The sequence below is a fragment of the Malurus melanocephalus genome, unplaced genomic scaffold (genome assembly GCF_030028575.1).
Source record: "Malurus melanocephalus ecotype Western Australia unplaced genomic scaffold, MMel_1.1 scaffold_457, whole genome shotgun sequence".
Lineage (NCBI taxonomy): Eukaryota > Metazoa > Chordata > Aves > Passeriformes > Maluridae > Malurus > Malurus melanocephalus.
In genome coordinates this window covers 92,369-103,461 of record NW_026623689.1, presented here as the reverse complement: position 1 = coordinate 103,461, position 11,093 = coordinate 92,369, and the positions used below count along the sequence as shown (strand labels likewise).

Sequence of the window (11,093 nt, the reverse complement as noted above, 5' to 3'; positions counted from 1 at the left end):
CCTCTCCACATGGCCTGTCCTTCCTTCCCTTTTCCCCACCCTGCCTTTCACCCTCTTATGGGTGTACTTGCCCATATCCCCACAGGTGTCTTCGCCTTCCTCCTCACCAAGTGCCCTCGGCTCCTTTCCCCACACAGTGACCCACCTCCCATCCTCACAGCCATCTTCACCCACATCCCCACTGGTGTCCTCATCCCATCCCCACAGTGTCCTTGCCTCATTCCCATGGGTGTCTTTCCCCTGTCCCCATGATCACCCTTGCTCTCATCCCCACAGTCACTCGCCCCCCTGCCCACACCCCTGTGCCCACCACCCTCAACCCCAGGCTCCATGGCTGCACTCACCTCTCTCCTGGGGGCCAGGGCCCGAAAGGTTCATGGTGGAGCCAGCGCTCCCACGGGTGGGCACACAGAACCYGCTTCCTCCAAGAAGTCCCCGCCAGCTGGGCCGGGCATCATGAGTGCCCTGGGGGAAGTGGCACTGGGCCAGCCCTCCGGAGGTTGCACAAGCCCCTCTGCTAGGGAAGGAATGGGATAGAGGACTCTGCAGTGCTGTGCCTTGCACTTACAAGGTTGGGGCAAAGTCAGACTCGTTAACCCAAAACTCATCATCTTTCCAGAGCCAACAGGACTGACAAGGAAATTAGCTGGAAATGGTAAATGGAGAGGACAGAGGGTGGCCAGGGAGTGATTGATTGTCATTTCCCAAAGAACTTGGAAGTGACTGGGCAGGGAGTGTGACATAAAGCCTGTACGAATGAAGCAGGTCTAGGCTCAGGATGTGGGGTGACAAAATTCCCATTCCCAGGGCAGGCAAATTTGCATCCAGCTGGCTTCTCCCCATGTTAATAGTCCTAGGWAGCAGGTTCCCATGGTGCCAGGAGTGATGGAGACCAGGAGTTCAGCATGAGGGGAACCACAGACCAGTTAGAGAGGAGGCTCTCTGCTGCTGAAATTTCTCTGTCCTGTTGCAGTGGCTGTGGGSTGACCAAGGAAAAGCAAGGCCAGCAGGGAGGTCTCTCCCAAGTGGGAGGATGGAAGGGCACAAACAGGGGCATCAGCATGGCAGAGAGAAGCAGTTGTGGTGAAGTGCTCATGGAATTCATGCGTGTGGAACCCAGGGCAGGGCTGAGTATGCCATAGGGTCAGAGGGACTAAGCAAGGCTGGGGATGCACCTCTACCTGCTGCTTTTCTTTTGTAACAGATAGGGAAGAAGGTGGTAGGAAAAGGCCAAACGCAACATAASTGGTGGATCAAGAAAGGATTTTCTCCCTCCATGTCCCTTCCTCTGTGCAGAATGGGATAGTGACACTGCAAAGACAGGAAAACCTGCTACATCGTGTCCATCCAATGTGACCCAGAGGAATCCYTGCTCCAGCAAGGACTGGTCCTTTTCTTTCATGAATACAGGAAAGGTGATATTTAGCATAGGATCTTTCTTTGCTAATCTCCCCTGCTGTCTGAGATGACACAGACCTTTCTTTTTCCTGCTTTCTTGAGGGTCCAGCCAGGCATTTGGAAATAYTCTCTTGMAGGTTTTAAACCTATGAATGATTGTAAATGAAGCTTCTGGCTGAGGATGTGCCAGCAGCTCTATGTCACACATATGCTGCAGTTATTATCCATGCAGCACAGGTAGCTAAGAAAAATGATTATTAAATTAACTTCAGCTAAGAAAAATTATTATTTAATTAACTCCTTTTCCAGAGCTAAAGATGAATTTCTGGTTGATGCAACATCTATTCAAACAGCAGGAGGTTGCTGCATTCCCTGTAGACTGTTTCTCTGGGTTTTAGAGAGAGAATCCTCCTCMAAATTCCTCCTCAGAAAGCCCACTGTGCTCATCCTCTGTCAGAGCCCTGCCCTGGCACCATCTGTGAATATTTGGGGAAGAACCAGAGGTGAGAGCTTGTTGTCAGAGTGCAGGAAGAAGCCTGTCATTTYAGAAAGGGAGGAGCTTAAGGGTGCAGAGTGGGAAAGGGAAAGATTAATTGTGCGAGAAGAGTGAGAAAACATCTGTGACTGTGTGAGTCGGTGCTGGATTTGCACGCAGAGGAAAAGAGCTTTGCTAACAAGGACTGAAGCCTCATGCCTGGCTGGCTCAGGCTCCAGCAGCTGAATGCATTTCCCCCAGAGCCAGGAGCAGAGGGCACTGTCACTCTCTGAGCAGACTGATGGGAGAGCAGATGCTGTGAGAGGAAGCTGTCTCAGCAGGCGACAGGCACAAGAATCATTCAGAGCTTGAAAGGGCAGAAAAAGAATATAACCTCTGTGCGTCTGCAGGAAGGATCAAACAACACAAAACGATCTTTCTCGTCACCTCTGAGCTAAACCTATGCTCACCATCCAGGCTCCTCTCCACTGATGGGGTGAAGCACCAAACCATGGTATGCCCAGGGTGGGAAGTGAGCTCTGGAGGTGTCTTGTCCAGCCCCCYACTCTGAGCAGGATGTCGATCAGCTGCTCAGCACCCTGTCCCATCCACAGTTGGACTGTCTCACAGGATGGAGATTGCCTACCTCTTGGGCCTCTGTGGTACTGCTTGATTCCCTTCACAGGGMAAGGAATTTCCCTAATATCTAATCAGAACTTTACTCCTTGCCATTTGCATTTTGGCCTCTCATTCCATCACTCTGCATCTCTGAGTCTGTACTCTCCTGTGAGGTAGTGAAGAACAGAAGAAGGTCTTAATTTAGCCTTTCCCTGAAGCTTAAAACCCACTTTCTCTCATCCTCCCCAGTTTCTCTCATCCTCTTCTCCTATATCAGGTGTTTGACCTCCTTCAGTCTTTTCGGTGGCTTTCACTGGACTTGATCCAGCATATCAGTGTCTTTCCTGTATTTGGGAATCTGAAACCAGACACAGTTCCAGGCCCAAAGCAGAAAACTACCTGTTCTGGRCACCTTTTTCAGGTAGTCTGGACTCTGTTCTACCAGATCAACACACCAGGAGACTGGGCTCATGGTAAAACAAATGTGTAATTCATATGCTGGGACTTGAATTCAGGTTTCCTGAAGCTATGGGACCTGAAAGTCCTCTTTCACCTTTCAGAGAAAGGGATGGGAGAAGGAGAATGCCACCTTGGGTCCTCCCAGCCCAGCATCCTGCCTCCCACATTTGGGCAGCAGCCAAAGCAGATCAAAGGATGTGAGATCAGGGCACACACACTGGATATTCTTACGCAGCTCAAACATTTCTTGAACTGAAGGCAATATCTTCATCCCGTATAAACCTCAGGAGATTTTCTTTCCACAGATTTRTCCTGTGGATTTTATTAACCCCAACTGGCATTGAATTGCCACAGCCATGTGTGGGAGTAGCTCAAAGCCAAGGGAAGGGAGGAAGCATCTCCGTTTCACTAATTTTATCTCCTGCTAATTTGTCTTGATGCCCCAGTCTTGTTCTCCTTGTCCTTCTCAGCWGTGTATACCTCAGTCATGGGCATCTCAGTAGTTTTTTCCAGTCCATGTAGTTATCCTTTACGCAGAAGCCAGTCTGGACCTCGGCTCATCCTTGCTGCCCTTCTCTTGAGTTCTACATTTGGGTTTTTTTGGGGTCTGCTATATTCTGTTTGAGATGTATTATTTCTAAGTGACATTAGCTCACACAGAGCCCACTGCTGCCTATTGAAAATGAGTACTGTGGTTTCCTCCAGGGATTATGCTACATTTGTTTTATGCAATTTCATCTGCTCTTTCACTGCCTGGTGAAGGTAATGTCTTCAGTGAGCCCTCTGGGACCACCCTTCCCCATATTTCATAGGATCACATCCAAATGTGTCAGGAGGTCCATGTTCTTTGCATTTGCCAGGATCAAGTATCCTCTCTTGTATCACAAATCCTGCACTACATGCCTGATAATGTGATCACCTGCTACTGTTGTGTCATCTGTATAGGTGATGCACACACTCTGTGTGTCTGTGCACACCCTGGTGCCAGTCCTTATCCAGAGTCATCTTCCAAATCACAGTGTTTTCTGGGGAAAAGAAAATCAGGAGTGTCCCACATCAACTGATCCAACACCTGCCCTGCTACTTGCTCCACATCTGCTGTCTCTCCTGCCCAGGGAGGATCATCTCTAATCMTGTTGTATTTCCTGGAATGGAGCAATTTGCTACCATTTCCCTGCTCCTGCAGCAATTGCTACTGTGYAGCCATGGGCAGGCAGCTGATCCACAGTGAATCTGCTCCATYCATCATTCCAGTGCTGGAGGGATGTGGTGCCACTAGTGACGTGCCTGCAGTGCATGATATAGCAGYTTGACAGGTAAGAGGATGGTAGAAAAAAGAAAATAATTCCATTTTATTACTTATTTTCCTTTGGTATTAAATCACTGCTAGTAATTGTTTGTGACATGTATCCACTTATTATATCCCTCTTTTGTGTTGTCTTTTCTACAGAGACTGAACAAATACCATCACAGATCTTCTCTTAGGCATTCTGGGATAAAAAACAGGCTGCCAAGTCATGAGACCCAGTTGTGAGGATGTGACTGCCATGACCACACAGAGTGGTGTAGCCAGCCAGGGTGGGCCTGCAAGGAAGCTGTTGTAACTGATCCTGAGAGATCATAGAACTGGGAGGGACCCAAAGGGACCACAGAGTCCAACTTCTRGCCCTGCACAGGTCAGCCCAAYAATCCAAACCTGTGCTTGAGAGCCTTGTCCAAAAGCTCCTGGAGCTCTGGCAGCCTTGGGGCCATGACCATTYCCYGGGGAGCCTGGGCWGTGTCTGACCACACTCTGGGTGGCGTGAACACCCTTTTCCTTATATCCAACCTAAATCGGACACAACTTCATSCTGCATGGTCGGGTTCTGTCACTAGTCACCAGAGAGCTTCGAGGTGTGAAAATCCCCTGCGGTGGGGAGATTATTTTAAGAAAAAGTTTACTTCTTCCTGAAAAGCTGAACTGGAGCGGGCAGCGATGGCAGGGAGGAGCGGGAGGAGGAGGCCGGGTGCCGCGTCACGATTGACAGCGGCATGTGCGGGGCGCCTATAAACGGCGGCGCTGAGTGACAGGGCGGGCAGCGACGGCCGCGGGGCAGGGCAGCCGCACTCCGGCCATGGGCTCGACCCGCCGGGCCCTCGCGGGCCTCTACGGGCGGGGAACGAGCCACATCGACGGGGCGGAGGAGGCCGAGAGCGCGGCCTGGGCCTCGAGGCCGGACCGGCGGAGTTACCTGCTGGGCATCCGGCCCCAGAACAGGTGAGCGCCGGCCCGGGGGAACGTGTTGCTGTGGGTACTGTCCCCGAGCTGGCCGCTGCTGTGGGTGCGAGGGACAGGGGGCGCGGGGCTTGCGGGAGACATGCGGGGACAGGCGGGGCACGGAGGGACGGGCAAAGCGGGCAAAACGGGCCGGGCCGGCCGCGGGTGGAGCGGGCAAAGCGGGCTGGCCCTCACCCAAGCCGTGAGGCGACACCGGCCCTGAGGGAGCGCGGGGCAGGCCAAATGCAAGTGGTGTAWCCAATGGGCYTGGCCATCCCCRGGGAGCTGCTCCAGCRGGGGAAACCGAGCGATGACTTGGGSTCTCCAGGGGAGCTGGTGTGCTGTAGGACCAGTMCCTCGCATCCCCAGAGTGAGCTGAGGGTGTCGCGGCTGTTGCTGGACAGGGCCTTTGGGCATCGCACTTTGCTGACATGTATGGCTGGGCAAGTGTGTGAACTGGTGGAATCATAGAATAGAATCATGGAATATCCTATCCACAAGGATCATCRAGTCCAACTCCTGGCCTTCCACAGGACACCTCAACAATCCCATGCTATGCCTGAGCACGTTGTCCGAACACCCCTAGAGCTCTGGCTGCCTTGGGGCYRTGACYATTGCCCTGGGGAGCCWGTTCTGGTGACYTRCCACCTTCTGARTGAAGAGCCCTTTCTTAATATCCAATAATCTAACTTATCTTAACTCGCCGTGTACAGCTTCATGCTGCTCTCTCTATTGTTGGTCACCAGCAACCAGATTGATCAGTGCTACCTCTCCTCTTCCCCTCATGAAAAAGCTGCAGACCGCAGTGAAGTTTCAGTCCAAGCCGTCATTTTGAAATCCTGACAAACACGAGTGTCTCCAGTTAAACTGAGGAAACAGCACTGACCTTACTGCCTTCATTGTTGTGAAGCTGCTCASTAGCCAGAGCAAGGGGCCCACTGGGCTCTGTGTGCGGGTGACTTATCTTACTGCCAAAAAGGCATTTCTACAATGTAGATAGGGGCCGAGCTGCAACGAGAACAGCATTCCTGGATCAGGAATGGCCTCCGTCAGAGGGTCTGGGTTAGGAATAAGGCTTTGTTTGCAGGGGAGAAGATACGATAAACACGCTGTCAGCTGACCCTGACTGAGGTTAGCAAACACAAAATTACAGGGTGACATGTCAGCAGTGCCCAAGGTGTCGATGAATGCGTGAGGTGTTCAGAAAAGCCTTGAAATTGCTTTGAATTCACTGGGAATGCTCTTCAGTCTACGAGTTCTCCAAACGAGTGTGCCTCTTTCCTGCTGATGGTTTATAAATAATCCATTTTCCAGTGTGTCAAACATTGATGCCTGAAGGAGTCAGACGTTTGTAAAAATAAACACAGGACTAAAAGAGATAAAAAAGCCCTGCTTGGAAGTCAGGTGTTAAAACTGGGGTAATGCCAAAGTGGAGTGGCCTAAATTCAGTTCCTTTGTGCTGGTATCGTGCTGGGGTGTGAGCTAACTGCAGACTGGCTGCACAYTGTGACATCTTCAGTAAATGCCCATGCAGGGTCCATAGCCTGYGGCCACCGATTGCACTGTGGACGAGAAACCCCTTAAATGAGCTTAGTGATTCCATTCTGTGGATTACAGCAGTGAGGCTTTAATAAAGAAGATGTTAAGGTGTTTGGGTTGCCTACAGCTTAACTCTTATACCCCTACCTAAGCTCAAATTGCAGCTTTAATCTGTTTAACCRTAAAGAAGGGTACATCCGTCCTGCAAACACTGCCTTCAGTGTTCCCAGCTGGATTCCTGAAGTTTCCTCTGCTGAGGAAGGCACGGAGTGATGTAGCACCCATGCAGGCAGTGCACCTGGAGTCTTCTGGCTGTACCACCACTTGAGGCGGTGGCTCAGGCATGGTAAATCCAGCCCAGGGGTGCAGAGCTCTGAGCCCTGAACCTCTTGAACTTGTCAATYTAATGCTGCTGTGGCTGCACCCCAGTTTCCATCCATGGGAGCTCCGTGCTGGCAAAGGGACACTWAAATCAGCTGCATAGTTTCCACAAATTCTCCACTCATTTTTCCAACCCACTTATGTAAATCATCATCAAAGCCTTTGGCAAGACAATTTCATTTTGTCTCTTAATTCCACTCTCTGCTTCTTCTGTTGTAAGAAGTAGTGACTAAATAATCGCTAAATGTCAAAACTGACCTTTCCCTGAGTTCATGGTAACTTCCAGGTTCCCTAATGAGTTAGGGAGGAGGCATATAGAAGTCTGGTTYCCTGCAGAGCCCTACAAGTGCTGAAGGCTTGAGCCAGGATTTTTGGAAACTTGTCTGAGTTGCAGGGCATGGACTTGAGTGAAGTGAGGCTTTTTGTGTTGTARTTAAATAATGTATCATAACAATTCTGGAAAGTGAGTGGAATGGTGTAGCAAGGAGACTTTCAGAAAGCAATTACGAGTTTAATTAAATCCAGAACATCTGGAGAGCTTGCCTGGGAGAACTTGAAAAGCAAGACGAGCAATACGCAGAGCAGCAGATAACACAGAGCAGCTCTCTTTAATACAGAATGGATTTGGATTTGCTGTGTTTGAAGCTAACAAAGGCAGTGGGACAAGTGATGCAGACAAAGGATTGCCGTGGGAAGCTGCTGTGGTGGTTAGAAAACAAAAATGGATATTTTGACTGCAGAAAATGTGGGGCTTTTCATGTTTTTCTCTTTCTGTCTTCATATGTATGTATAGAGTGTGTTTAACCAAAATATTTGCCCGTTCTTTTCACCTCTACTTTAAGCAGTAGAAAGTGTAGCAACATGGTAGAGGTACACGCAAACATGGAAAGATTTTTAGGAAAAGAAATTGAGTTTGGAAATCCCTAGTTCTGGGTTGACTTATGAACACATTCTGCTCTGTGCTTCCCAGCACAGGAAAGAGATGGGGCTGTTGGAACGAGTCTGGAGGAGGCACCAAGATTATCAGAGGAATGGAATGCCTCTGCCATGAGGAAAGGCTGGAATTGTCCATCCTGGAGAAGAGAAACTTTGGGGTAACCTTTTTGTGGCCTTCCAGTRCCTGAAGGCAGCCTAAAAGAAGGATGGAGAGAGACTGTTTACAAGGGCCTGGAGTGGCAGGACAAGGGGGAATGGCTTTCCACTGCCAGAGGGCAGTTAGTTGGGCTATTAGGATGAAATTTTTCCCTATGAGGGTGATGAGGCCCTGGCACGGGTTGCCCGGAGAAGCTGTGGCTGCCCTGTTCCTGGAAGTGTTCCAGGCCAGGTTGGATGGGGTTTGGAGCAGCCTGGGAGAGGGGAAGTTGTCCCTGCACATGGCAGGGGATGGAACGAGATGGATGAGCTTTAARGTCCCTTGCAATCCAAACTATTCTGTGATTCTATGTAGAGGGCACTTTGGATGGTCTTACTTGGTCTCCCTCATCCTGTAGGAGGGAAGGGATGTCATGTAAATTGAAGGATATGAATTTGGTAAACAGAACATGATTTTTCAGGGTTTTGACTTGTAGAATTTTCCAGAGGTGGTGCTACAGGGCCCAAAAGACCAGAGGTGTTGAAAATGGCCATAGAGAGAACATCATCCTTTTATTAAACAGAATATTCAAGGTATTTACTCTTTGTGACCTCAGGAACCAGTGTTTTGGAAGGATTTTCCCTGTGAGCAAACAGCTCAATTTCCTTCCATTGCTGGTCTTTTAACATACCTGATGTTGGACAGTGTGAGGAGCAGCTTATGGCCACAGTGACTTGCCTTCTGCTCTGGCTGCTGACAGGATTTTTTTTTTTTTATTTTGGGGTAGCTGTTTCTTTTTTTTTTTTTTTTTTGAACAAACCTCTTATATCTCAAGGCACTTGACTATAATTATTTCACGAAGTGAGAGGAGCTGTCAGTCCTGTCTAGGGTCTGCCTTAGCTGCATTCATGGGCCACAGCTCTTGAGGCATCTTTTCAAGTGTCCTTTTTCTAAGAACTAGTGAGTCTGGGGAATACTGTGCAGAGAGATGCAGTTTTATGTAAAATCTTTATCATAGTGCTAGGCAGACCTCTCTGCAGGAAGCAACCTGCACCTCTTACCTCATGCAAGTGTCTACTCCTCAGTCTCATTAGCGCATTGCCTCCTTGCTTAAATATCTTTCTACTGTYATAGCTGCATCATAAGCAGATATTTATAGAGTGCAGTGACATTGCCTCTGATCTTTTCTTGGATGACTGTGTTTGGGGTGACAGTTGAGCTCAGGAGAGTGCCTTGCCACCTGGCTCTTCTGGCTGGAAACCATTCCCAATCTTGTCCTTCTTGCTTTGCATGTAATATCAAATGAAGGAGAAAGATCTGTTGCTATAATAAAGTGTGCTGGAAACTCAGGGGCACTTGGTTCCTGAAAAGCAGGTTTAGTTCAGAGGAGTTTGCTCTTTAGCAGCTGGGCACCTGTAATATCCAACTTTGCTTTTGGCAGGGAGTGGTRTAACCCGTTGGTCAGATGCCAGCTGTGGCACCTGAGAGCATTCAGTCAGTTTGATTTGTGGGATGGAAGTGTCCAAACTCCTGAAGGAGGGACAGTCAGTACCCACTGGAAAGGCAAAACTGAAGGCGTCAATGACTCATCCCCAGACCCTGTGACCTGTAGGACGGAGGTGACTTTTTCCCATTGCTGTAATTTCCTGCACAGTGGCCTCTGGTTTGAGTGGGGCTTATTAGTGGTTGTGTACTCTGAGTAGCAATCCCCAACAATTCCAAAGGGAGATTTTTCAGCTCSCTTTCTAGAGGTTGCATACATCCACATCCCCTAGAAAGCCAAGCAGAGCCGAGTGTGTAGGCTGRTGAGCAGATACCCTTCAAGGCCACTGTTAAAATACAGAGTATATCGCTTGTGAGAACTGTGCTCTTCTCTGGAAACCTCATAAAATGAGATGTTTCCCAGGCCAGGGATGCCATGTAATTGCATGGAGGGGAGAGTGTGGCCATCTCCAAATAAGGCATCTCTTGTGCCGCAGCAGAGGCAATTCCCAGGAGATGGAATTGATGCTCTWCTCTTGCTCTCTTTTGATGAGGGGAGCAAAGTTTTGAGTGAATGAGGTTATCTCATAGTGACTCAGTCTCACACTTCACAGCATCGCCTGGTCCAAGAAGAGAAAGATGAAGGGGCTGTTACAGGCAATTTTATTTTCAATTCTTTCTTTTTTTATGCATAGTGAGCTGCCAGGAGGATGTCGCCTTTCCTGGGCATCTCATTGTCCAATATTTACTTTGCTTTTCTTTGCCATTTCTCATTCCTTGGTGTCTTTCTAACTTTAATTTGGACCACAGAGGCAGCAATAATTCAGAGTTAAAATACACACATCTGAGCCATCTTCAGAGCATTACAGAGGCTGATACAGGAATGTGTAACTTAATTTATTGTTTTCCACCTTCTCTTTTAATGAAATCTACCCCGAATTGTTACATGCAAGTCCATGTTCATCTCAGCAAAAAGTAAATTACTTGCAGAAAAAAATGCCGTATTTCTGCATCTCTGAATCTATTTGGTCTGTGACCTTGACAAGCAAAGACTCAATACATCTGTTTTCCAGTCTGTGAAATAACAATGTGCCTTGTACAGCAGCACAGCACTCAGAGCTGTTTTATCACGGGCTTGCTGATAGCTTCTGCCATGGTATATGAACACCAGCACACTCATTCTGTGTATACAGGGAGTACTTGATAAGGAGTGGGACACATGGCAGGAAGGCAGCCGTCAGCAGAACCGTGCATACATAAAAGCCTCAGTATTGGCTTTTAGATGTTGAAAAGGGTTTGCTGCTGACAGCTGAGGTGGGATTCGGAGTGGTTTGTGTTTGTCTCAAGTTCTCTCTTAACCTTGGAGGCACACAARTTCATAGGAAATCTTGTACTTGGAAGTCTGCATGTGC

At 48.8% G+C, this 11,093-nt stretch overlaps 1 protein-coding gene across 1 annotated transcript in view; it reads left to right on the top strand.

Annotated features, from left to right (window-relative positions):
• Positions 1 to 4,852: 4,852 nt before the first annotated feature.
• The window catches only part of ALPK3 (alpha kinase 3), a 32,812-nt gene continuing 26,571 nt past the window's right edge, over positions 4,853 to 11,093 (top strand). Inside the window, exon 1 of the mRNA XM_057380529.1 lies at positions 4,853 to 5,207. Within this exon, the coding sequence (XP_057236512.1) occupies positions 5,065 to 5,207 (143 nt within the window). The 5' untranslated portion in view covers positions 4,853 to 5,064. The remainder of the gene's footprint in view (positions 5,208 to 11,093) is intronic.